Below are 27820 nucleotides of genomic sequence, written 5' to 3' on the forward strand. Positions count from 1 at the left end.
ATGATCTTCTGAATCCCTGTACTATATTGTTTTTGTAAGTTGGACACTTCTACTTACATATTTGTCATCTGGATCCCTGAACCCACTAAAAAATAATATTTCAAACCCTTTGACTTTGCTTATGTGGCATTAAAGTGCTGACTGGGACTTAAAGAGTGTAGTCACTTGCCTGGAATGCGAGTGGGGTCAATTTATGGCCAATTTTATATTAAAATAATTAAAAAATAAAAAAAAGAATTAAAACTTTTTTGTAGTTTTTTAATTTAAAAATATTTTTAAAAATTAAAAAATAATAATATTTTTTTTTAAAAAAAAAGCCCTCCCAAAACCCCCTTCCCTGTCCAGCCACTACCCTACCCCACTCTAGCCCTCGTCCCAGCCGACCACCCCACCCAGCACTATCTCAGCCACCCCCACCCCAGCCCCCGTTCCGAGCCCCCACCCTACTCAGCCCCATCCCAACCACCCCTACCCCATCCCAGCCCTGTCCAACCCCCCACCCCACCGCACCGTCGTCCATCAGTCCCCACCCCCTCCGGCTGCCATGGTCATTGTAAAATTACAATTGCAATTGCAAAGTGCAACTTCTCAAGCCTAAAGTACAACAGTTCACACAACATTAAAAAAACACAAATCAACACAACCAACAAGAATCAGAAGATAAAGATAAAGAATCAACAATAAACAAACAAAAAAATGACGTGGTTTTCTTTCTTCTTCGATTCTCACTTTTCAATTTTTCCAAACAAACAACAAAAATCTAATCTCCAGCTGCTACAAATTGAATAATCCTGAGATCATCATCATCTTCAACAACAATCAAAGCTCAAACACAGACAAACAGGTGAACGAAAAGTTTCAAGAACCGCCAGAAATCCTACAACAAGAGAAAAAAAATAGTGCTTTATTTTTTTTACCTCTTAGTGCTTTGAGCGTTTCTTTTCAATTTTTTAAAAAAGTGAGAATAATAAGAAGATTAAAATGATGAAGGAAAAGAAGAATGAGAAGAGGAGAGAGAACCATAAGAAAGAAGAAGGAGAAGAAGAAGAAGAAGAAGAAGAAGAAGAAGAAGAAGAAGAAGAAAAATGGGGAAGAGAGAGGAAGGGATTTATTTATTTATTTATTTTAATATTTTATATTTTTCATATTTAAAAATAAAAATGATGTGGAAGCTGATATGACAGCTGACGTGGCGAAAGTGTATTACACTCACTAAAAAAGTGTTTAAAATATTATTTTTTAATGGGTTCAAGGGTCCAGATGACAAACATCTAAGTAGAAGTGTCCAACTTACAAAACCAACATACTACAGCGGTCCAGAAAGTCATTTTGCCTATAAAATATTCACAAGTAATTGGGATATCATAACTGCTATTAATTGAAAATAATTTTTCATTCATTCTATACAATTATTTAGGCTATACTAATTGAGTCGATATCCATAAACATGTTTGTTGTGTTTCCTGCTTCAATTGTTTCAATCGAGATTTTACTATATCACTGCTAATGAATTATTATAAATTATTTTTTATTAAAAACTTAATAATATTTAATTAAAAAAAAAAAGTAAAATTGATAAGACTGACAAGTCTGCTTTAACTGTCTCGTCGTAATTTTATTATATCACCTCTACTTAATTATTATAAAATTATAAATCATATAAGTGTTATATAATTAATAATATTTAATAAAAAAGGTAAAATAAAATGATAAATTCATTTTTGATATTTTAAATTAACTTGACGTATTATATGAGACCCATTTAAATTTTTTTCACAATTATTTTTTATCATAATTTTGTTGTACAACATCTAGTTAGTTATTATAAGTCATTTAAGACATGTTGACTTCGCTGCTTCAATTTTAATTTTACTATATCACTCCTAATTAATTATTATGGTCATCTAAGCATTAAAAAGTTAAGAATATTTCATTAAAAAAGGGTTAAAAAAAGACTACAAAAATGGTATGCCAACATAAAAAATATTGACTTGACACTCTCCTTTAAAAAATACTTATTATTAGTAATCTTATTAATTGTGTTTTAAAAATATAATTTGAATATGTACACTTTTTTAAGTCATTTAATGATAGAGGTATATGAAAAAATATAATAAAATTTTCTTAAATTTATAAAAGGAACAACTAAATAGAAACGAATAATCTTAGAAAAAAGGCCAACTAAGTTTTAACAGCGGCAGTACTTTACCGATCAACTAAAATTATTTAATCGGACTTTGTTGTCGATGGATGACTACGATGCCTACTACCAAACAAGAGCGTAGAGCAACGGTGGGATAAATGTGATTTTGTTGTAAACACTGTGTGGTGAATATAAAGTTCAATTTGATTTCAATCTCAAGGTCATATCATGATTCAGGGTCCGGCAAAAATTAATTGATACAAGCCATTTCAAAATAAAGATTTTTTTTTTTTGCCATGTATAAATACTTATAAGACTTTAATAATGATTCATTTAATGTTCAATGTTCAAAACCCTTGCTTAGCAGTATGAATTTGAACACTTTTTCCCACTAAGATATTAAATACAATGTCATCCTTTGCATAAAAACCAATAAATCACTAATTGAGCCATAACTCCATTTGGTTTGGTATATTTTCCCGAAAGTCCTGTAGCAGAGCTAGCAAAATGGGAATACCGTTCGAAATGTCTACTTGACTAAGATTATTGGAATCGAAACTAACTTTATGCTGAATAAAATAGAACAGAAAAAGAGAGAAAACCAGGATTAGGAAAACTCCCTCTCTAGTCCCAAAAATTAATTTTGGCAAGTTGAATATTGTTAAATGCTTGATGTTTTAAAAAAATGGAGAAGTCATTTGTTATGTTTTTTTTTCCAATCTATCCGTACTGATTTAATTAGGCAAATTAAATGACCGACTAAAGGAGAAATAGACGGTAATTTAAACAAATATTCTAATGGCAAAAAGGGGAGCCCGGTGTACTAAAGTGTTCGCTATGCACAGGGTTCGGGAAGGGTCCCACCACAAGGGTATCTTGTACGCAGCCTTACTTTGCATTTCTGCCAGAGGCTGTTTCTAAGGCTTAAATCCGTGACCTTCTAATCACATGACATCAACTTTATCAGTTACTCCAAGGCTCACCTTCAAATATTCTAATGGCAAAGACTATTAAATGTATTTCTTATGAAGAAACTGAAAATTTATATAATATACAGAAACGTAGTAGTATTTACACCAAACTAAATTATTTAATCTTAGTCATTAGTACAAATTAAAGAAAAAAATTTCACCACTTGACCTTGGTAAAGTCATAAATATATTTATAAAAAGTACATGTTTTGCATTTGACAAAATCACGGGGTTATTTTTTCAAAAGAAAATAAATACGCTTTTTTATTTGTTGTTTTTACTTTAGCAAAATCGTGTCATATACAATAAAACATTCCTAAATTAATATTCGATAAATTAATAAACTGTCTAAGATATATTTTTATTCAATCCTGATTTGGGCTAGTTGAAAAAATCATCAATTTCAATACGATAATAAGTTAATATATTTTCAAAGACGCTTATATAAATATCTGGTCCCACTAATATTATAAGATAATAATTTTTAAAATTATAAAAATATCTAAGACAATTTGGTGAAATATGATTCTAGTGTTCTCTATTTTGTGTTAAAATTCAAATCTAGTTGAAGCTCATTTCTAATTTTTCTTATTGCATTAAAAAGTTTCGTATTATTTTTTCGAACTGTATAAAAAAATTGTGAAGAGTTCTAGATGCGATAAGTATTTCCTTATGAGTAACTGGTTCCAAATGTATTCTATTGTCTTCAACTTCATCATCAACACTTTTTTTCAATAGTATCCACAATTTCTTCTAAGCGCTGAACCTCTAAACATATATTATTTTCACGCAGATAAACAACAGGGTATTGACATCCATTTTATTGCGATAACCTAAATTGTTAATCATGACCTCAAGTTCATAAATATCGTTTTCACAAATTTATAAATTAGTAAGATACTAAAAAACACTCATCTACCTTGAATCTTGAAAGTACTCTTTAAATTAATAAATATTAAGGAAAATTTATCAATAAAATGATATCTCTATAAAATCATAATATTTGATGGTCCCAATAAATGTGATTTAAAGATGTTTTACTTTATATATATCTTTCCAAAGATGATGAGGTTTTCCTTTATAAATTGTCTCCAATCCCATTATTTTTCCTTCGTAAATCGTGTCTCCAATCTCATTTATCTCAACTGCTAGAACTATCGACTCACAACCACTTATAGCACCATACAAACTAAAGAAAAGAAACAATTTAGGACAACATATATACATACACAAGCCATGGCTTATAAGTTAAGGTTTTCTTGGCTTTGCATGATGTTAACAGTTAGTTCAGTGATAGGAGAAGGCGATTATGCATATGATTACGAGGATGCATTTGCTCCGGGGGCTTCAGTCGATACGGAAACTCCAGTGTCTGCACCGGTACCTGCGCCGTCAAGTGGGAGAACAGCTTTGGTGCCAGCTTTGTTTGCCTTTGGAGATTCTTTGATAGACAGTGGAAACAACAACCACCTTCTCTCATTTGCAAAAGCCAATTATTTCCCTTATGGCATTGATTTTGGTGGCCCCACTGGACGCTTCTCTAATGGCTACACCGTCCTTGATCAGATCGGTAACCACTTTTTTCCTTTTTAATAAATGTTTTTGTTCTTCAATCTTAATCTTTTCCATATTATATATTGGTGTGTTTGTCTCTCAAATCATCTTGTTTCTTTGATGTAACGTACATCTTGTAACATTTATCATTTTTCGCCTCTTTCGTTTTTCCGCTGTTTTATCTTTTTGGGCTAGTTTTCCTTTTGTTTTGTTTTTTTGTATGTTTTTTCCCCTTCCGGTTCTTTATCAAACAAGAGCATTTTTTCCTTTCCTTTTGTTTTATGTACGTTTTTTCCCCTTCCGGTTCATTATCAAACAAGATCATTCTTTTTTGTTTCCCCTTCAATTGTTTCTTATTTTTGAGAAACCTTTATATGCTAAAACTTTAAAAAAAAAAAAAAATTGTTGGGAGTATGTATACTTCTTTCCTTTTCTGGAAACATTCTGAAAATAAGAATCACTAATTGTCTCCCTCTGCCACGAATTATTTTTCGTAACACTTAAAAATAGTTATCTCAAATTGTATTTCATTTTAGAGATTGAAATAAATTTAAGTATTTATTTTTTTCTAATTTATTCTTAGGATTAATAATTTTTGAAGACTACAAACTCCTCAATGAAATAAATATTAAATGTAGAGCAATTATATTTTAAGGCATAAAATGAGGACAAAATATTACAAAAAGAGAAAAAACTTCTAATCAATATTTCATTAAGCAGTGTGAGAAAGAGAAACACATCATATAATTTGATACGAAAAGTAGTTTTAAAATGTACTTTATAGCCTGAAATTATCTGAAAAATAATGGCGAGATCGTTTGTTTCTGAAAAAAGAAGAGATATTTCTGAAGCAAAATATATGATTTTCGGTTTGCGTTCTTTATGAATTTTCGAAAAACATTTGGAGCAATTAATTTCTGAAGGCTATGTCCTTTTCCCAAAAATCAATGGGAAAACACTTATGGCCCGACAATTTAGAAGTCTTTGGTGGACCAATGACTTGTAAGTCGCTGGACCCACAACGACTTACAAGTTACTGGACCACCAGCGACTTTATTTAATTTTTTATTTATTTTCAATATTTTTCTATATAAGTTTTTTCTCCATTTCTTTTTCGTGTTTGAGTTAGGTTATTTATATCATTTGAGTTCCTGTCAAATCCTTCAATTGTTTGTTGTTGGACTATACCCCTTGAAGAACCAACATTCAACTTCAGTAAAGATATAGTACCACAGAGATCAAATTCATTGTCAATGGATTCTTGAACAGTAGGACAATGTTCAATTATACATACATGTCAAGACTCGTTAAGTTAATGCGATTAAAAAAAATTTCAATGGTACATAGAAATAAATCATCACTCCATATACAAGTCTCATTGTGCGTTGTAACTCCATCGGCTAAAAAAGATGTTGGATATCATCCGGTGATATCCTCCACATCTTTAGAATTACTTATACCCATTTTATTCCTTAGTAGACATTGCAGTCGCTCATATTTAAGAGATAATAGATACACTTGCACAACAACAGGCAGTCGACTATATCTTATAGAACTGACTTCATATAAAATATTCAATCCAATATAAATTTACTCTTACTGAATCTCCATTCATCTTTTATACAATGAAAGATAACTTCTACAACTTATTCAACGAAACAACGAATTGAAAGAAAAATGTTTAACTCAAATAAAATACGGAGAAGAAACTTATATAGAGAAATGCTAGGAATTATGAAAAAATTAAAGAAAGTCGTTGGTGGGTCAGTGACTTACAAGTCACAAACTCACTGGCGACTTCTAAATTATTGGTCCAAAAATATTTTATCCTATTTGAATTTTTCCGACATTTATCATCCTCTTTGATATTTTTATTCAAAAAATTAGTCCTTTCATCTTCGGACTCAAAATAACACCTAGGAATTTGAAATAGGCCACATGAAATATGTGTTAATTTTAAGTCCACATGAAATATGTGTTAATTTTAAGCCTTTTATACATATACTAGATACCATAGCTCGTGCCAGCATGAGCCCAACATATGTTATTTATGTTATCTCAATTTATGTAAGCACAAATAGCATTTGGAGTGTCAATCAAATTTTTATTAATATAAATTTTTAAATAATTTAAGTTGCTAATCATCGTGATTTATAATATCTTTTATGTAATTTAGTAATTTATTTTACTTGCTTTGTCCCAATTTTAGAATTTAGTGAGTCAATCAATTTTTTTAAAAAAATATTTTAAGTTGTTAATCTTTGTGATTTTAATATCTTTTAATGTAATTTCAAATAATTTATTTTACTTGCTTTATCGCAACTTATATGACACTATTAGAATTTCAAAAGTCAATCATATTTTTTACTATATGTTTTTAAAATATTATAAGATGTTAATAGTTATGACTTATAATTATTTTTTTTGCATAATATTTAGATATATAATATTTTACCAAAATAAAGTAAATAAATTAAAATAAACAAAGTATTAAATTTTCAAAACATGTTATTGTAAATTATTTCATTTCAGTATTATAATATTAATAATATTTAATAAAAGGTTAGTTTTCAAAATGACTACTAAGTTCCTCAAAGTTCCACTTATTATTATTCGAGATTTTTTTTTAGCTGCTTCAATCGTAATTTTAATGTATCACCTCTAATTAATTATTATAAGTCATTTACGTATTAAAAATTAATAATATTTAATAAAAAAATAAAACAAACATTTTTGACATTCGAGAGTCAACCAAATTTTATGATTGAAGCAACGAAGAAGATATATTGTAAATGACTTGTAATACCTAATTAGAAGTTATATAGCAAAATTACTATAAGAAAATATTTGTTAAAAAAATTTAAATGAGTTTCATATAAGATGTCATGTTAATTTTAAACAACAAAAATCAATTTATTATTTTATTTCAATTTTATTTTTATTAAATATTACTCCCTCCGTTCCAAATTATGTGTCGTCATTTGACTGGACACGATATTTAAGAAATAAGTATTGAATTTATTAAAGTTACAAAATTACCCTTCTTAAAGAACGGAGTAATAGTATTTAAAATCAAGTGGGATCACTTTTAATTGAAAAGACAAATAAAAAAAGGAGTAAAAGTATTTAAAATCAAGTGAGACCACTAAGGGTAAAATTGTAATTGCGTCTTTAAAAACTTATCAAATAAGAAAAGACGACATTCTTTTCGGGACGGATCAAAAATAAAATGGCAACACATAATTTGGGAGGGAGGGAACATTAAATTTTTAATACCTAAATGACTTATAATAATTAATTAGGAGTGATATAGTAAATTTATGGTTGAAGCAGCCGAAGTAGACATGTCATAAATGTCTATTTTATCTTTTTTTTTATTAAATATTATTAATTTTGTAATATGTAAATGTCTTACAATAATTAATTAGGGGTAATATAGTGAAATTATGAAGCAAACATACTTGTGAATTTTTTTAAATGAGTCTCATATAAGATGTCCTATTAGTTTAAAATATCAAGAATTAATTTATCATTTATATCTATTTTATTATTTATTAAAAATTATTAATTTTTTAATACCTAAATGACTTATAATAATTAATTTGAGGTGATATAATAAAACTATGATTGAAATAGTTGAAACATCTATTTTACCTTTTTTTTAATTAAGTATTATTAATTTTCTTATATATAAATGACTTAAAATAATTAATTAGAGATAATATAGTAAAATCACAGAGTAGCTAAAGCAGGTGAAGAAGCAGGCATGTTGATGAAGAGCTTTATCATTTTATGTCAATTTTATTTTTTATGAAATATTATTAAAATTTTAATATCTAAATGAGTTATAATAATTAATTAGGGGAGATATAGTAAAATTACGGTTGAAGCAGCTGAAGTAGACATGTCATAAATATTTATTTTACCTTTTTTTATTAAATAGTATTAATTTTCTTATATGTAAATGTCTTACAATAATTAATTAGGGGTAATATAGTAAAATCGTGAAGCAAATATATTTGTGAATTTTTTTAAATGGGTCCAATATAAGATGTCCTATTAATTTAATACATCAAAAAATAATTTATTATTTATATCTATCTTATTATTTATTAGATATTATTAAATTTTTAATACCTTGATGACTTATAATAATTAATTTAATGTGATATAATAAACTTACAATTGAAGCAGCTGAACCAACATGTCATAAATGTCTATTTTACATTTCTTTAATTAAGTATTATTAATTTTCTTATATATAAATGACTTAAAATAATTAATTAGTGATAATATAGTAAAATCATGGAGCAGCTGAAGTAGGAAAAGAAGCAGACATGTTCACGAAGAGTTGTCTGCTTCTTATTAAATATTATTAATTTTTTTATATGTAAATGTCTTACAATAATTAATTAGGGGTAATATAGTAAAATAATGGAGGAAACATATTTGTGAATTTTTTGAAATGAGTCTCATATAAGATGTCTTATTAATTTAATACATCAAGAATTAATTTACCATATATATCTATCTTATTATTTATTATATATTATTATTTTGTTAATACCTAGATGGTTTATAATAATTAATTTAATGTGATATAATAAAACTACAATTGAAACTGCTGAACAAACATGTCATAAATATATATATATATATATATTTTTAATTAAGTATTATTAATTTTTTCATATATAAATAATTTAAAATAATTAATTAAAAATAATATAGTAAAATAATGGAGCAGCTGAAGCAGGTGCTTCTTCACTCTATTAATAGTAGTAATGTGCTTCTCTAAGTGAAACAAAAGGTTTGATATTCTACCGGCCGATAAAGGAACGTAGCAGAGAAGCGGAGAGCTAAGCACTCGAAGAAAACTTATCGGCAGTCATCATTTAGATCAGATCATATTAATTTGTCAAAGTTAGGTGATGAATTATTTTGAAGGTACAATCTATATATTTTTATTATAAATGGATGTTAAGTGATGAATTATTTTGAAGGTACAATCTATATAATTTTACTATAGGAAATTCCATGCTATAGATAGTGAGTGATTTTGAATTTTTGACACCAAAGAAAAGTCTATAGACTAATCTTCTTCTCTTTTTAGTATAGTGCAAGTACAATTTTTTCCTCTATCTACACCTTAAACACTTTTAAATTTTTCATACTTATTTGTCTCTCAAATTCTATTTTTTTTCTTTAATTTTATTTTCATGTTTTAATTAATTTATCTCAACTTTTATTTTTTTCTTTTTTTTCCTCAAACATTTTCTATTTATTCATTTTTTTAATACATTTGTCTCAACCTTTATTTTTCTTTTATTTTTGGTTTTTAGCATTTCTCTTTTTTTTTCCATCATTCTTCTCAAACTTTATTTTTATTTTTTTCCTCTCATTTTTATTTTTCTCAATTTTTTTAATTCTTCATTTTTTTCTTAATCTTTATTTTTTTCTTGCCTTTTCTTTTCTCAATTTTTTTATTTCTTTATTTTGTTTGATCGCGTTTTTTTCCCTCAATTTCTATTATATTTTGCTAATAAATAAAAAAAATGAATAATACGCAAATAAATCTTTTTTTGACATCAAAACAAATTTAAGGGCATGAATTGTTGTTAGGAAGTTCTTTAGGATAAGTTTTGCCTCTTAGACAAAAATTATAAAACAACTCATAAATCAAGATACAATGTGGTAGTGTCAAGTCTTGCTTGTGGAGCATAACTTATTTGAAAATTCTTGAGTTAAGTCTTACTTCTAAGACAAGAGTTATAGAACATCTCATAAATCAAAAAATGATGCGATAGTGTCAACACTTGTTCATTGGGTATAACTTGTTCTTTTGGAAGGTTTTTGGGCTAAGTTTTGTCTCAGAGGCAAGACTAATAGAGCATCACATAAATCAAAACACAATATGATAGTGTCAACTCTTCTCTATGGGGCGTAACTTGTCGGTTAAGTCTTGCGGCTAAGGCAAGAGTTATATAATATCTTATAAGTCAAGACATGATGTGGTAGTATCAACTTTATCCCATAGGGCATAACTTGTTGTTTGAAAGTCTTTGAACTAATTCAAGTCTCTAATGCAAGAGTTGTAGAGCATCTCATAAATCAAGACATAATGTGGTAGTGTCAACTCTTACCTATGGGGAGTAAATTGTTGTTTAAAAGTCCTTGATTTATAAAACATCTCATAAATCAAGATGCAATGTAGTAATTTCAAATCTTGTCAGTAGATCATAACTTGTTGTTTAAAAGACTTTGGGCTAAGTCTTGTCTCTAAAGCAAGAGTTATAGAACATCTCATAAATTAAAATATAATGTGATAGTGTCAACTCTTACCGATGAGACATAACTTGTTATTTGAAAGTCCTTAGGTTAAGTCTTGCCTCTAAGGCAAGAGTTATAGAATGTCTCATAAATTAAAACACAATGTGGTAATGTCAACTCTTGCCCATGGGGCACAACTTGTTACTTGAAAGTATTTGGTCTAAGTCTTGCCTCTAAGGGAAGAGTTATAAAACATCTAGTAAATCAATACACAATGTGATGGTGTCAACTCTTGCCCGTGGGACATAACTTATTGTTTGATGGTTCTTAGGCTGAGTCTTACCTCTAAGACAAGAGTTATAGAGCATTTCATAAGTAAAAAACACAATGTGTTAGTGTTGACTCTTGTCCAATATACGTAACTTGTTAGAAAATTCTTGGGACAAGTCGTGCCTCTAAGGCGAGAGTTGTAGAACATCTCATAAATAAAGACATAACGTGGTAGTATCAACTCTTACCTGTGGGGCATAATTTATTATTTGAAAGTCCTTAACCTGTGGGGCATAATTTATTATTTGAAAGTCCTTAAGCTAAGTCTTGCATCTAAGACAAGAGTTGTAGAACATCTCATAAATGAAGACATAATGTGGTAGTGTCAACTCTTGCTCGTGAGTCTTGTCTCTAAGGCAATAGTTGTAGAACATCTCATCAATGAAAACATAACGTGGTAGAGTTAACTCTTACCCGTGGGGCATAATTTATTGTTTGAAAGTCCTTGAGCTAAGTCTTATCTCAAAGGCAATAGTTATAGAACATCTCATAAATGAAAATATAATGTAGTAGAGTCAACTGTTGCTCATGGGGCATAATTTATAGTTTGAAAGTCCATGAACTAAGTCTTGCCTTTAAAGACAATAGTTGTAGAACATCTCATAAATGAAAACATAACATGGTAGAGTCAATTTTTGCCCATGGAACATAATTTGGAGTTTGAAAGTCCTTGAGCTAAGTCTTGCCTCTAAGACAATACTTGTAGAACATCTCATAAATGAAAACATAATGTGGTAGAGTTAACTCTTGCACGTGGGGCATAATTTATTGTTTGAAAGTGCCTGAGCTAAGTCTTGCCTCTAAGTAAGAGTTATAAAACTTCTCATAAATCAAAATATAATGTGATAGTGTCAACTCTTGCTCATGAAACATAACTTGTTGTTTGAAAGTCATAAGTCTTACCTCTACAATGTGTTAATGTTGACTTTTGCCCATGAAGCGTTGCTTGTTGTTTGAAAGTCACAAGTCTTGCCTTTATAATGTGATAGTGTTAACTCTTACTCATGAGATATAACTTGAATGGAAGTAAATGAAGAAAAGAATAAAAATAATAAAAATTGAGGAAAAAGAAGAAAATGAAAAAAAATATTAAAAAAATAAAAATAAAAAAAATGTAGAAGTTGAGAGAGAATGGAAAAAAATAAAGATTGATAGAAATAAAAAAAGATTAAATAAAAATGAAGGTCGAGAATAATTTTTTAAAAAAAAGAAAAAAAATAAAAATAAAAAAAAAGTTAAAAAGTTTTTTCTATAAAAGTAAAAGTTGAGAGGTGTAAAGAAAAAAAAAAAGGATTGAGAAAAACTAAAAAGAACAAAAAAAAGGAAAGAAAAAATAAAAAATCAAACTAAAATAAAAAACAAAAAAAAAAAGTAGAGAGGAACAAAAGAAAAAAGTAACGGTTGAGGAAAAAGAAAAACAAAGTAAAATTAAAAAGAGAAAAAAAAAGTTGAAAGATATAAATATGCAGTTGTTATCTGAGGATCATTTATGAAATTTACTCCATTGGTCAGGGGTTTGGAGCTAAAATTTATAAGACACCCAATTTGAGTCTATTCTTGAGATTTACCCTTTTTATTATAAATAGATGTTAAGTGATGGATAATTTCGAAGATACACACTTTTGTGTAATATTTTGTTTCACTTTATTTAAGACTATTAGTGCATGATTCAAGTATTTGAAAATCACATCAGATTTCAGATAAAGTTTTTTCTCATTGACATTTACAATTAGTGGTGGATTAGGGATGAAATTTCTTGGATAAAAATTAAAAGAAGCTGATATTCTACCCGTCTTAACGTTTTAGTGAATTGCAGACAATTATTTTCTACGGACGAAATGGATTACCTAACGACTAACGTGTTCCACTAGCGTGTTGAAAGTAGGAAAATAAGAACACAGTATTTTACGTGAAAAGCATCTAACTAAAAATAGGTGTAAAAAACAACATGCACCTCTACAAAATTTAGCCCAATTTCATTAAAGTAATAAGTCACTCAACCAAGGATTACAAATTCTGTAACCTAATGAATTATAAATTCTAATTCCATGACAATACATAAGCCTTCCAAGGCTTGTGTTCCCAAGTTTTAAGTTATCCCAACTTAATGACTAATATCTAATCCAGTTTATAACACTGAAATTATGAAAGCATAAGCAATTACAACTCAATAACAATTCTAATACAATCAATCAAAACCTATGGGCTATAGCTAGACTTTGCTATGTGTACATGTTCCTTCTAGGAGTTCTTTATTGTAGCATCTCAAGAATCAATCTCTGAATTTGCCTTTGTTTTGTAATGAGTGCGAAAACAAACCTGTGGAAGCTCTTGGATATTTATAGACGCAGATACTTGCTCCCTTTAGGTTGGCTTGCTTTTTCTTCTAAAGAATCCCATTTCTTTTTGGATTCCTTTGAGACATCCCATTCCTATTTGAAGACTCTTTGCCGTCTTATTTTTACTCGCGGTCTTGCTTTTAATTTTCTTCCTTAGACAGATTCATCTATTTTTAATATCCTTTGTAAAAAAGAAATTGTGTCTCGATTCAGCTTCATTACTTTCTTTGGCTTGTGTTGATTGAGTTCAAAGTTAACGATCATCAACATTATCTCAACTGTAATTTGAAATTTAATCAATGGAACAGTTGAACGTACCTGTTTTTTACTTCTGTTCCACTACTTTATCAATCTTCAAAACAACCCACATTCCAATAGAAGCTTACATATACCGAATCTTATCTAATTAAACTTTCTTTTCAACTATTGTCTCAACACTTCAGTATCAAGTACTCAAGATCCTGATGATCTGATATATAGGTGGATTCAAAATTTACTATATTGCTATTTAATTTTAAAGATGTTCTTTTGTAACAATAAGTTCATTTTTAAGTCTAGTAACGGTGACGTTTAGTTAATTTGTGATTACATTGGCTAATTTATCGAATACATTCATGTTACGTCCAGCCTGCTGTTTTAGCTTAAAATTTTTGTTCTCAAATTGGTTTGGCCAAGATCTTTGAGCGCTAAGCCACCCATGGAGGCCGCTAAGAAAACCTTATAATTGTATAGAGCTTAAATCCTACTCACTGATGAGATAAATTCTTTTTATAGAATTATACATTTATGAGTTATTAAAAAGATATATCTACGATGCTCATAAATTAGTAATTAGTAAAAATGTGTAAATAATTTGCTATTTCAGGTTAGAATCAACTGATGGGGTAACATATTTTTACTCTGTAATGTTTTATATATCACTTGTGTAACGTGTTGTTAAATTGTATTGAAACATGCAGCTAAGCTTCTGGGATTGCCTCTGCTTCCACCATATTCAGAGCTCTTCAACGCCGACAAAATGCGTTACGGAGTGAACTATGCGTCTGCTGCTGCTGGTATCCTTGATATTACTGGCTTTCACTTTGTAAGTATATATATTAATGATTAATGAACTCATTTTTCATACATACTCAGCCTCCTTTTAAAGAGGTGTCTAGGTTTCAAATACACCTAAGAAAAATACAGTATATATTAAAAAGATTCATTTGAGCTAATCATTCTTGTTTTTCAGGTGGAACGAATCCCATTCAGTTATCAAATAAATAACTTTGAAAACACGTTGGTAAGTCTGATAAAAAATATGAGTGCATCAGTTGTGAAAGAGGCAATTCCCAAGTGCATGTTCTTTGTGGGGATGGGCAGCAATGACTATCTCAACAATTACATTATGCCTGCCTACTTTAGTCAAGATCAATACTCTCCTCAAAAGTTTGCTGAGTTATTGATTCATCAGTACAAAAATCAATTGACAGTAAGTTCTCTGGCGCATTTCTTTCAATTAATCAACTTATCTCTTTAATCACATTGAACAGACATATCCATACTCAATTTTTGCACCAAACCAATGAACCATGTATCCAGCATATATATACATATATTCATATGGTTAGATTGTTTGGTTCAGCGTAAATAATCAAATGGATAAGTGACCCTTCCCCATCCCTGAAATATTATGCTTGAACATATTTGGATTCCCTTTGTGAACTTTTTGCCTCGCCATTGTATACTTCAAGAAGAACAGAGAGATGTATACTAATATGAATTTGCCACGATTATTTTATCCTAAAAGTTCATTTGTTACTATATGCAGAAATTGTACGATCTTGGGGCTCGAAAATTTATGATTTCTGGGATTGGACAAATGGGTTGCATTCCAAGCATATTAGCAGAAAGTTCAAGTGGTCAATGCTCAGATTTAGTAAATGAAATGGTCCATCCATTCAATGCCAAACTAAAGACAATGATCATGAAATTCAACAGGGGTCTTCCTGGTGCCCACTTCATTTTCCTTGACATGGAATATATGTTCAAGGATATCTTTAGAAACCACAAGTCCTATGGTATGCCTCATTAATTTCCCTCTTTATCTTAGTAAATTTCATTTTATATATGAAGAAACATATTTGAGAAAAAAATTCCTCTTTACGTACATAAAAGTTCCGTTCAATATTCTTCAACTCCTCTAAGACTCTATGGACATGTTAACAACTTATTGTACTGCAAACATTGACATTTGATAGGGTTTAGTGTGATAGATCGTGGGTGCTGTGGCCTAGGACGAAATAAAGGGGAAGTAACTTGTCTTCCATTCCAAACACCATGCCCAAACAGAGATGAGTACTTATTTTGGGATGCATATCACCCCACATCTGCAGTCAACCTCTTGCTGGGAAGTATGGTTTTCCATGGAGGTCCCAATTTTACTTATCCTATGAATATTGAGCAGCTTGCTAGTCTCTGAGATTGAAGAAGATGTATTAATGGAATAGTCATTTTTTTATTGTATCATGAAAGAAAGACCTTAGGAAAGAGTGGGGGAACTTCTAAAACATGGTTTTCCTTGCTATATATGGATGGTAAATTACATTTGTTTGCAGTGAATTATTATAATTTATATATATCTTTGTTGGACCCTTTTTCGAATACCTTGCATCTTATGTAATAGTACTATTATGTTTTACTAGCAAACTAATGACAGAGAAACAAGAGAAACCAAGATTTTTTGAATAGCAACTTGTCTTGTTTCATAATACATAATGAAATACTTATAGCTATACAACTGTAGGTTAGAGTTCTATTTTAGGAAAGAATATATATTGTTATAACTACACAGCCAGTAATAAAATTCTATTATAGGAAAGAGAATATTCTGTCTATACAATTATACTATTGCCTAACATCCTCCCTCAAATTGATACCGGTGATCGCACGGTAGCAATTTGGAGCTAAGATAGCTATGTCGTGCGCGTGTCATAGCCTTTGTAAACAAATCGGCAAGTTGATCATGAGAAGAAATGTGTTGTAGAGTGATAAGACGGTCAGCAACTAGTTCCCAAATGTAATGATAGTCCACCTCTGTATGCTTTGTGTTTTCATGTTGCACAGGATTTGTGGCTATTTTAATCGCACTAGGGTTATCAGCACGTAACACTGTAGGAGATATAATAGCAACACCAAGCTCAGATAATAGACGTCGTAGCCAAACAATTTCCGAACTTGCTGCCGACATAGCCCAATACTCTGCCTCCGTAGATGATTTAGACGTACGAGATTATTTCTTACATTTCCAAGATATTAAGGATGTGCCTAGAAACATGCACCAACCAGTAACGAAACGACGAGAATCGAGACAACCAGCCCAGTCTGCATCGGTATATCCCTTAAGATTTATAGGAGAATCTGATCGGAAGAGAACACCTTGATTCATAGAACCACGGACATACCGAATGACATGAAGTAATACGGTGTGATGTATATGGTAAGGATTAGCTACTAACTGACTTAGAACTTTTACCGCATATGAGATATCCGGCCTTGTCATAGTGAGATAAACTAATGATCCCACCAACTACCGATACAATGTGGAATCACTGAATGGTTCACCATCAGCCTCCTTATATTTCGTATTAATCTCCATTGGGGTGTATACAACCTTGTCATCAGTAAGACCAGCTGTAGCAACAAGATCACTAGCATACTTTTGTTGTGTAAGCATTATTCCAGTAGGCAAGTATAGAACCTCAAGCCCAAGAAAGTATGTCAATCATCCCAAGTCCTTCATCTTAAATGAGGTATGCAAGAATTCTTTTAACTTAGTAATATTCTCTTGATCATTTCCAGTGATAATGATATCATCAACATAGATGAGAAGTACTGTGATACTACAGGAGAAGTATGAAGAAATAAGGAATAATCTAAAGAACTTTGAGAGAAGCCTGCAGTTTGAATCGTGGATCAAAATTTGTCAAAACAAGCTCTGGGAGCCTTTTTTAATCCATAAAGAGATTTTCGAAGATGACAAACTACATTTGATCTTGGCAGAACACACCCAGGTGGTGGTTTCATAAACACAACTTCTTCCAGGTCACCGTGAATAAATGCATTTTTCACATCCAACTGATGTAAAGTCCATCCTTTAATTGAAGCCAAGGCCAATAATGTCCGTACCATTGTCATCTTAGCAATAGGTGAAAAAGTCTTTTCATAATACACCCCATACTCCTATTTGTACCCTTGAGCAACCAATCGAGCTTTATAGAGATCAATTGTACCATCCGCCTTTATTTTAATGGAATACACCCACTTACTTCCAATGAGAACTCCATCCATTGGTTAATTAACAAAATCCCAAGTGGAATTTTCATTTAGTGCACAAAGCTTATCCGACATTGCCTTTTTCCAGTAGGTTTGTGTAGAAGCTTGGGAGTAAGATGTAGGAACCTCAACAGAATGTAGTGAGGTATGCAAGGCATAGGACTTACCAAATTTCCCTAGAGAGTAGCCAAGTCATTCGGGAGCATGGTAATTTATTCTACTAGACCGACGTGGAGGAGTAACTGGATGAGATGATCCCTTTTCTGAAGATGAGAATGACGATGTAGAGTCAATATTAGAAAGAGATGAAGGTTGGAGAGCTTCATTACCATTGTTCATGGGTTATTCTGGATATTCAAGCAAAGAATCAGTACTTGAAGGAGATGAAGGCTGGAGATCACCATTATCATAGTCCACAGGTTGTTTTGAAGACTCAAGCTGAGGGTCAGTAGCTACCACATCATCATCAAACTTGTACAGAAAAGAGAGAGATTCTGAAGCATGTTTAGCATTATGTTTTCAAGAAAACTGATCCTCAAAGAAAATAACATGTCTAGATATTCGAAGCTAACAACGAGATGCATCATAATAGAAATACCCCTTTTGTATGTCACTGTATCCCACAAAAATACATTGTGTTGCCTTTGCCGAAAGCTTATGTCGTTCATATGCTGGAAGATGTACAAAGCAAACACAACCAAAAACCTGCAAGTGAGAATAATCAGGCTTACTATGAAATAATTTGAAATACGGTGTCTCATTTCCAATGACTGGGGAAGTTTGTCTATTGATCAAATATACAGAAGTATGTACTGCTTTGGGCCAAAAACTTTTTGCATATTCGACGTACTCAATAAAGCCAATGTAGTTTCTAAAACATGTCGATTCTTCCTTTTTATGACCCCATTGTGTTCCAGAGTATGAGGACAAGTGCGTTGGGCAATAATTCCTTTGTTTTTGAAAAAATCAACAAGATTAGTCTTAGTGTACTCTCCTCCTGACTCAGAACGAAATACTTTTATAGTTTTATGAAATTATGCACGAACATACTCAACAAAATTCATAATAAAGTCGAAACCTCAGATTTATTTCTAATAAAAAACAACCAGGCGTATCTGGATACATGATCAGTAAATAACACAAAGTACTTATATCCCATCTTTGACAAAATAGGAAAAGGACCCCAAACATCACTATGCACCAAATCAAATGGATCTTCATTTACAGATGAACTGGATGGAAAAGGAAGCTTGTGACTTTTTGAACCGGCACAATTTGTACACGTCAAAAGGAGACTGGAATGGATGTGATGTTCTGAAGGAAGACATGATTTAAGAATGTGATGAAGCCGAGAAGAATAAGGATGAACTATCCTATTATGAGAGTGAGCAATTTATTCGAACGAGTAACATTCGATGTAGAAATTGAAAGAAAATAATGATGCAAGTGATGGTGAACCGACTCTAGTAGGAATATTCTGCCAAATCTATGCCTCGTGGCCATGGTTATCCCTATTTTTAGATTTTGAACAACACAACCATTGGGTGAGAATTTTACAACACAATTTTGATCAACTAGTTGACCAACTGAAACCAAATTAGCTTTCAAATTTGGAACATAAAGAACATTAGAAAGATTTCTAACAGAACCAATGCCCGATGCGGGTAATGTGTGCCCGTTTGCTGTATGAATAACATGTTTAGAAACACCGCTAGACAATGATGAGAATTGGGACAAATCACCCGTCATATGATTGGAAACCCCTGAATCTAGATACCAAGTAGAATTAATTGAATTACTTGTACCTAAAGAGGATGCCGAGAGTACACTTGAGATGGCTTCAGGAAGGGCAGCTACAATAGAATCTTGAATTAGTTTTTCAAGATCATGACCAACAGGGAAGGAACCAGATAATGTAGTGACATTTGTCTGGTAAGCCTGGTGAGCAGTTCGTGAACGATTTGGGCGACAATGACAATCTGAAATATGATGGCCAGTAATTTTGTAATAAGAACAAATGTTTTTCTTCTTAGGACAATTGGCTGCGATGTGTCCAAAGTCTTGGCATTCATAGCATTGGACACTTCTTTTAGTATTTTCTGTTGAAGCAACAGTTGTTGATTTTCCTGCAAGTAATGCAATAGAAGGTAATGGTGTAGACTCCATAGCAGCTTGAGTTCTAAGTCTTGTCTCTTCACGCAAGATGGCTGCCAACACAACGTCAAGAGCAGGCGTGACTTCCCTGTTCAACAAACTACTATGAATCAGCTTGAATTCAAGATAGAATTTCATTAAGAATTGCACCACCCTTGTCTTCTTCGTTCTTCGAACACCTCCTTGAGCACTGCCTTAGAAATATTTTGCCCAAGAATTTGATCTTGTTTCGACCAAAGCAACTGCAAGCCAGCATAAAAGGAGCAAACATTCTTGTCCCCCTGTGTGTATTCTGCAATGTTATGTTCCAATTCAAACTCTCATGCCAGGTTGCTTTGTTGGTAGATTGTACGGAGGTGGATCCATATCTCAGAAGCCAAACTGAAAGGTCTAAGCCCCATAGCAATATCAGCATGTACCGAATTCAACATCCAAGTGATTACCTTCGCATTATTTAATTTTCGAAGACCCAACTCTTTTGCATCTGTTGGTGGACGAGTAAATCCATCTAACAACCCAAAAAGGCCCTTGCCTTGAACAAAGATTCCAAAGTGGAATTCCTAAAGAGCAAAATTTTGACCATCCAATCTTGTGGAGAGAAAATTATGCGAAGAGAATTGTGAACCCATTGATCGCTTGATTACAAAAGAGAGGGGAAAATAGAGAGAACAAAAGAAACTTATGAAGGTAGCAAAGTACCTGTGCAAAGAATACAGAAAGCACGAAAAAATAAAAAATTTAGATTGTGGCTCTTGATACCATGACAGAGAAACAAGAGAAACCAAGATTTTCTGAATTGCAACTTGTCCTGTTCCATAATACATAATGAAATACTTATAGCTCTACAATTGTAGGTTAGAGTTCTATTTTAGGAAAGAATATATATATTGTTATAACTACATAATCAGTAATAAAATCCTATTCTAGGAAAGAGAATATTCTGTCTATACAATTATACTATTGCCTAACAACTAATACGATGTTTGGTGGGACAAGGTTGAACAAAATAAGTTTGGAATAAAAATTATACTCAGTTTAGTTGAAGATATAAATTTTGTTAGTATATTGTGTTCAAACAAGTAAACTAGAAAAAACTAGATAAACTTAAAAACAAAAAAATCTTTATTAGGAAAAATATTTGAGACCAAAACATTTTTTGTATCCTTAATTAATTTAATCCCTGCTAGTACCCAAGGTTATGAATTACTTTCATCCAGGATAAAATAGATATACATGTTGTAGGAGTAGTGGTACCTCAAGTGCCCACAATTTCATCTGTCACAACCCAAAACTAAAGTCGTGATTGCACTTATCGTATCCCCATGATATGTGAGCCAACTTAATGATATAATAAAATACAAGGTGAATATGCAGAAGGTGTAACACCCCATATTTTATGTGAACTTGATCTATTTATGTGGAACTTGATATAGCCTTGTGTTATAGGAAATGAACTAGATTTCGTATTGATGGTGTAAATCGGTTTGTCGGATACTGTCCATACATTTTAATGTGACACGATCAAGTTAATGTCAAAGAAAGTATTTGAACTTGAAATGACAAGCTGGTATTTAAGATTAAGATTTAAAGTGACCAAGTGTATAAAAGTGTTAAGTTAAGTTGGAGGGATTAAGATTTAGGAAATGTAATAAAATGAGTGAGTTGCTTGCTTGAATTAAATTAAGCTAGCAGGTGACAAGCAGGTGCATCACCTACTTTGACTAACTGACCAACTTAAAGAACCAAGTAGGTGCATCACCTACTAAGAATTTTTATCCACCATATTGGCCAAGTACACCATCACCTATTTGGAAACTTTGGCCTAACCAAAGTGTAAAAGAAAAGAAGAAGAATCAACACACAAGGCCTAATAAGTTCAAGTCCACAAATGCCAATGTCAAATGTTCAAGTAGGTGAATCACCTACTTGATAAATTATGACCCAAAATGGCCATGAAAGTCATCTAAAATCAGCTTCCTTTAAAGGGGTTGAAATTAGCTCATTTAACTCATTTTAACTTGCAAACAAAAATCAGGATTTATAGAGTTTTCTCTTGTTCTCTCTTAGCTTCAACAACAGCCCTACAATTCCTATTAGGGTTCTTGGTAATTCATTTCCTTCCAAGATAAAGGTAAGTGTATTTCACGAGCTTAGCTTATGGAGACTGTGAGAATTATGCTCTCTATGTTTAAATCATAGGATAATCCTCTATAAGTTTAGCAGTCCCATTTTCTTGGTTATTAAGGGATTTTTCTCTTCTTCTTTGATTTGTGTGTGAAGAAATCAGGATCTTGAAGAGATACAACTTAAGAGAATAAATTATCAAAGAACTAAGGTAAAGCTACTTCTAATTTTCCCTCCTTTCATAGATGTTTTGGTGGAGAATCATGCTTATATTGTTGTCAAGAACTTAGAATGTTGATTGAAATATTCTCCTATTATGCTGAAGGATTTTGGTATTGATTAGGGAGTATATGTGTACTGTTGTTGGTAGGCAGTCTAATATTAGAGAATGATTGTGTGTAGTTGTATTAAAGAACAAAAGGAGGATGGGGTGGTATGCCAATAATTGAGGTTTACATGATCTTACTGCCCATCACATATTTTCTATTAAATTAAAAATATTATACAACTTGTGAAGTATGGAGAAGGACTTTATAAGATTGTGGTATGGTATATAGATGCGAGTAATGGAAAGCGGGAGGAAAGAATACCTTGATTTGAATAAATTATGGGCTTACAGTCCGAATATTATTTTTGTAAGATTAAATAGCTCAAATGTGTTTGTGAGATACTAATACTAGTTTTACTACTTACTCTATTATAGATTATTAGTTTGAAGGGAAAGAGGTTAATTTGGAGTGCCATCGGAGTTTTACAACAAGGTATATAAGGCTTCTTGATCCGATACTCTTTGGCATGAATCTAACTCGTGTGTTACAAAGTAAGCTTTCTAAGTACTATTCCTTGCAAATGATATATAATGGCAACATACAACCTCCAATGTGGCTAACGACCTTGTTTCCACTCATTAATGTGTTAAAGCACTTCAAAATGCGTTAGTGACTAGATCTGCACATTTACTCTTCTAAACACTGTACTAAAACAGGCACTTCAACGAGCATCATGAGTTTTTCTCTTAGTCAAACAAGGTCTATTTTATTATTTAAGCTCCTAAGGGATCGTTTGGTTGGGTGTATTGGAATATTAATGCATGCATTAGTTTAATGTGTATTAGTAGTACCTTGTTTAGTACCTTGTTTGGTATATCTTTTTACTCTATGTATAATTAATGCTTGCATTAGTTATACACTCTATTGAGTATTGAGGTGTGTATTACTAATACCTCAAAATCCATAGTAATGGAATGGATCTAATGCATGCATTAACATGCTTAAAGACACTATTATCCCTCAAAAAAATTTTCGCATCCTTTTCAACATATATATTGAGGGTATTGTGTAAAAAAAATATTTTTTTTTAGAAATTATGTAATTCATGTTATTTTTAATACATCGAACCAAACACTGTATAAGAAAAATATAAACATACACAAGCATTGCTAATACAAGCATTACTAATACACCATATTTTGCATTAGTCTTATACACTCTACTGTTGACACCTAATTTTTGCCATCCATGACTAAATTTAATCCTGATTTTTTTCAACATTAAATAAAAGTGAAATATTTATTTCATCCAGATAAATGTGCTCTAAAGTATTTTTTTAGGTTAATTTTGTCATTTAAATGATGATTATATATTTTTCGTATTCACATATACGAGATTGTATAAATTTTGTTTCTTGAACGAATATTTTTATCAAAGTATGAGCTTTTACAGAGATAAGCTTGAAAATTAATTTGAATGGATAAAGTCTTGATTTAAATATAATTTACTCTCAAAAATAATTTATTTGAATGATATATGTTTGATTTTATTAAATCAAGAAGCTCGGGATTAAAGAAAGTATTAATTCGTATCAAATTTCAATTTAATTTAGCCAATCTATTAGATTTGGTCATAATTGAAATCAAATTGGTCATAATTGCAATACAATCCGTCAATTGATTTTTAATTTGATCAAAAAATTTTAAATTCCAATTGGGATTATATTTTAAATAACTACAAAATTCCCCAAAACTCTCATAACTTCTATCCAATTCCCACCAAAAATAACTTCAAATCTCAAAATTTATTTTTCAAAAAAATTATACTTAATTGTACAATTTCCCCCCACCTTATCTTCCACGCCACCTTATCTTTAGTTTTAAAATTCCAAAAACACCCCTAAATTCTTTATCCCACATTGATCGATGAAAGGAATTGAATCCTCATCCTTTTCTATAAATACTACCACTATTTTGGTAAAGAGAAATCTGAAAGTCAAAAAAGTCTCAAGGTTGAAAAAAAAAGCTTTGAGCAAAAATTTTTTTTCTAGTAAAAATTTTTCTTTTTCGTGAAATTCGCGGGCTAATTGAAGTTCTTGAGTTGAACGCTTTCCGGTAATGATCAAGACTCTGAAGAAAGCTTGCAGTTTTATTTTGCTGCCATAAAAAAAGTAAACACACCTTTTTCCTTTTTTAGTTTTATTATCATTTTCTTTTTCATCCTTTTCTTCTTCGTAGTTCGTAGTCAGAATTTTTTAGTTTTATTATCGTTTTCTTATTCATCTTTTTCTTCTTCGTAGTTCATAGTTGTAATTTTATTTGTTGGAATTGTTTGCCGTAGACGGCCTTGAAGGCCATAGGACGTTATGGTATCGATATTAGGGCTATTTTTATATTCATGGCATAAAAATGAGTTAGGAATAATTGAACGTGTTTTTTGACGTTATTCTTTGATTATTATGGATAAAATTTTGATCTTTGCTTAAAAGATGTACTCATGCTTTGTTTAAATTTATTGTTGGCGTATATGTTTGTTTTTAGCATGTAAAGTTGTTTCCTTTATGTTGAAACAAAATAGTTAATATTGATTGTCTTACCTTTTTGTTTTATTCTTTAATTATTATAGGTAAAGTTTTTGTCTTTGCTTAAAATATGTACTCATGCTTTGTTTAAATTCATTGTTAGTGGATATATTTGTTTTTAGCATGTAAAGTTATTTTCTTTATGTTGAAAAGAATAGTTAATATTGATTGATTAAGGGTAAAATTTTGATCTTTGCTTAAAATGCATGTTCATGCTTTGTTTAAATTTTTTATTAGTGGATATGTTTGCTTTTACTATGTAAAGTTATTTCCTTTATGCCAAAAAAGAATGGTTACTATCGTTAAGGGTCCGTGAAATTATTTCTCAATTTGAAGTAGTGAGTTACTCATTTTCGTGGTCAAAATTATTTTTGATTTTCTCGTATTTAGATTAAAAAGTTGTTAGGGTTATAGGTTTTGTTGGAATGGTGTGGAACTAAAATAGGAGTTGGCATAATTGGACATTTTTTTTAGAATTAATCTTTTACTATTTGTTCTATCTTATCTTCGAATATCATTTCTCATATATGCTTAATATATGCCATTTGCTTCACTTCGCTTATTGGTTTACTCCTTAAAGTGGTATATTCATTTAGACATCCCATTTTTATTCACATGCTATAGTGATTTTTTCTTCTTCTAAGTTATAGATATGTTGATTGATCCACTTTGTATTAAAAAATGTTGTTGTATTACTATGTCTTGTATTTCATATTTGAGGTGCAATGAAAAATTTCCTCATCTCTTGCTCATTCTCGTTTTCTTTACTTAATGATAACATGTCTTAGACTTTATCATATCATAGTATTTGGAACAAATATGTGTTATTCTATTTGTCCAAATTTTAAGCAATTATGCTTGTGGATTCATGTCCTCTTTCCAAGGGCTAGTTAATTATATTGTGCTAGATTTAATTTTTTATAAGATTGTTTAGGATATGGGTTTATTTCCTTTTCATTGGATAATTTGTCTTGCTTTGATATAATAGTTTACTATTTCTTTATGCTTGAGAATGCTATTTTTTTCATGTCATCATTTATCTATTAAGTGTAGAATTCTCGAACACATATTAATTCTTTTTCTTTTATCTTTTTTTTTGCATGAATCTGTTTTGGAGTCAAAAAAGATTCCTTTCCTCTTGCATTTTGTAATGGGCTAACTCTGAAGTTTTAAACCCAAAGTCGATTATATGGTGTGCGGGTGCAAGAAGATGAAAGAAGAAGGAAAATAGGTGAAAACCCATTGATGAGGTTACAAAGAGACTTAAAAAGTCTCAATTTTTATTGTTGCCTTTCTTTATTTATTCATTTAGTCAATTATTTATTCATTCATTTGGGATTCAAAGTCAAACTTGTAATTTAATACAGGTGAAGCGTATTTTGGGCCTCAAAGGTCGGAAAACTAGCTTAGGACATGTTATGGGTTAGGACAGGTGAAGATGGGTCAAAAGCCCAAATTAACTTAGGACAAGATTTATGGATTTGGGCCTAATGGTTTAAGTCATTTACTCTCCCCCTTTCCCCGTTATATGCTAATTGTTCTTTGTTTTCTTAGACTTAGTCAAAAATTCCCGCTAAGTCGTTAAATTTGTTTTGCAAAAATCTTGAAGACAATTTTTTTCTTAATCATTTTCTTTTCAAAAATCAATTTTTCTTTTTAAAGTTAGTCAAAAAAGTTATTTTCAAATAGTCTAGATAACCGCAAATTAGCGGATACTCTTGGTGCCTTAACAACCTTCCAAGAGTCTTAATAGGAACCACTTACTCAGAATTTCTAAGCTTAAAAGATTTTTTCTGTTTTGAATTTTTTAAGTAATATTTTTAGTTTTTCTTGATATTTTCTCAAAAATCAAGTGGCGACTCTGTAATTTCTTAAATTATTTTGAAATTTTCTTTAAAGTTTTGAAATAGTTTAAAAAGTCGAAACCAAATGTTTTCTAACCCTTCGAATAGCAAAAAGGGCAAAACAGAAATGACGACTCTGTTGGGGATTTTAACTAGGTTCTAACCAAATGTTTGAATTTATCTTTTGACTAATTGTTTAAACTGTTTACGTGATTATATGTTTCAATTCTGCAAAATTTAACTGTTTCATTTCATGGTATAATCCCGCGTGATGATTATTAAACTATTTTGGAGTTTCGTGAATGTCCCGACCACTGTTGTTCAACTCCAAACAAATTATTGAAAATACCACTATTTATTAGCATGTGAGGCATCTGATGGCTGTTTGTATTTTCAAACCCAGGTCATCCGCTTGGGAACCGGTGTCCAAACCCACTCTAGACACCTAGGATAGAGCTAAACCAAATTCTATTTTATGCATGAGCCTAGGACGACTCTATACCCGAGGGGGTTTGGGCCCATTAGAAAACTTGCCTTACGTTTATTTGACAATGAGTCATAATAGACGATCATTATTTATGTGTTAAATTGAATGATATGATGCCGGATTGTACGAACCATTGTCCCATGGGTTTGAGGGTTTTGTTTAGATAATTTTGTTTAATTAAAAGAAGGTCTTCATCAGAAGGATATACAGACATTTCAAGAAGTTCAAAGATAGAATGGCTTCTAAGAAGGCTTAGTTTAGATTTGCTCCCCTGCAAGGGATTGATATTGTGTATTTCCCTTTTCTCTCATTTTGTATCCCCATTTAATTTATTAATGAGGTTTGTATAATATTTTGGGGACAATGGAACGTCTTAAAAACGACATATATATTCTTCAAACGTTAGGCTTACCTTTGTCTTAAAAGGTCCCAAGTATATT

At 30.9% G+C, this 27820-nt stretch overlaps 1 protein-coding gene across 1 annotated transcript; it reads left to right on the forward strand.

Moving 5' to 3' along the window:
- Positions 1–4123: 4123 nt before the first annotated feature.
- Positions 4124–16250, forward strand: LOC107848599 (GDSL esterase/lipase At1g71691). Its single transcript, XM_016693380.2, has 5 exons — positions 4124–4684; positions 14567–14691; positions 14839–15078; positions 15418–15667; positions 15848–16250. The coding sequence occupies exons 1-5, from the start codon at positions 4351–4353 to the stop codon at positions 16066–16068; spliced, it is 1170 nt and encodes a 389-aa protein (XP_016548866.1). The 5' UTR covers positions 4124–4350; the 3' UTR covers positions 16069–16250.
- Positions 16251–27820: the final 11570 nt, after the last annotated feature.

The sequence above is a fragment of the Capsicum annuum genome, chromosome 11 (genome assembly GCF_002878395.1).
Source record: "Capsicum annuum cultivar UCD-10X-F1 chromosome 11, UCD10Xv1.1, whole genome shotgun sequence".
Taxonomy (NCBI): Eukaryota; Viridiplantae; Streptophyta; class Magnoliopsida; order Solanales; family Solanaceae; genus Capsicum; species Capsicum annuum.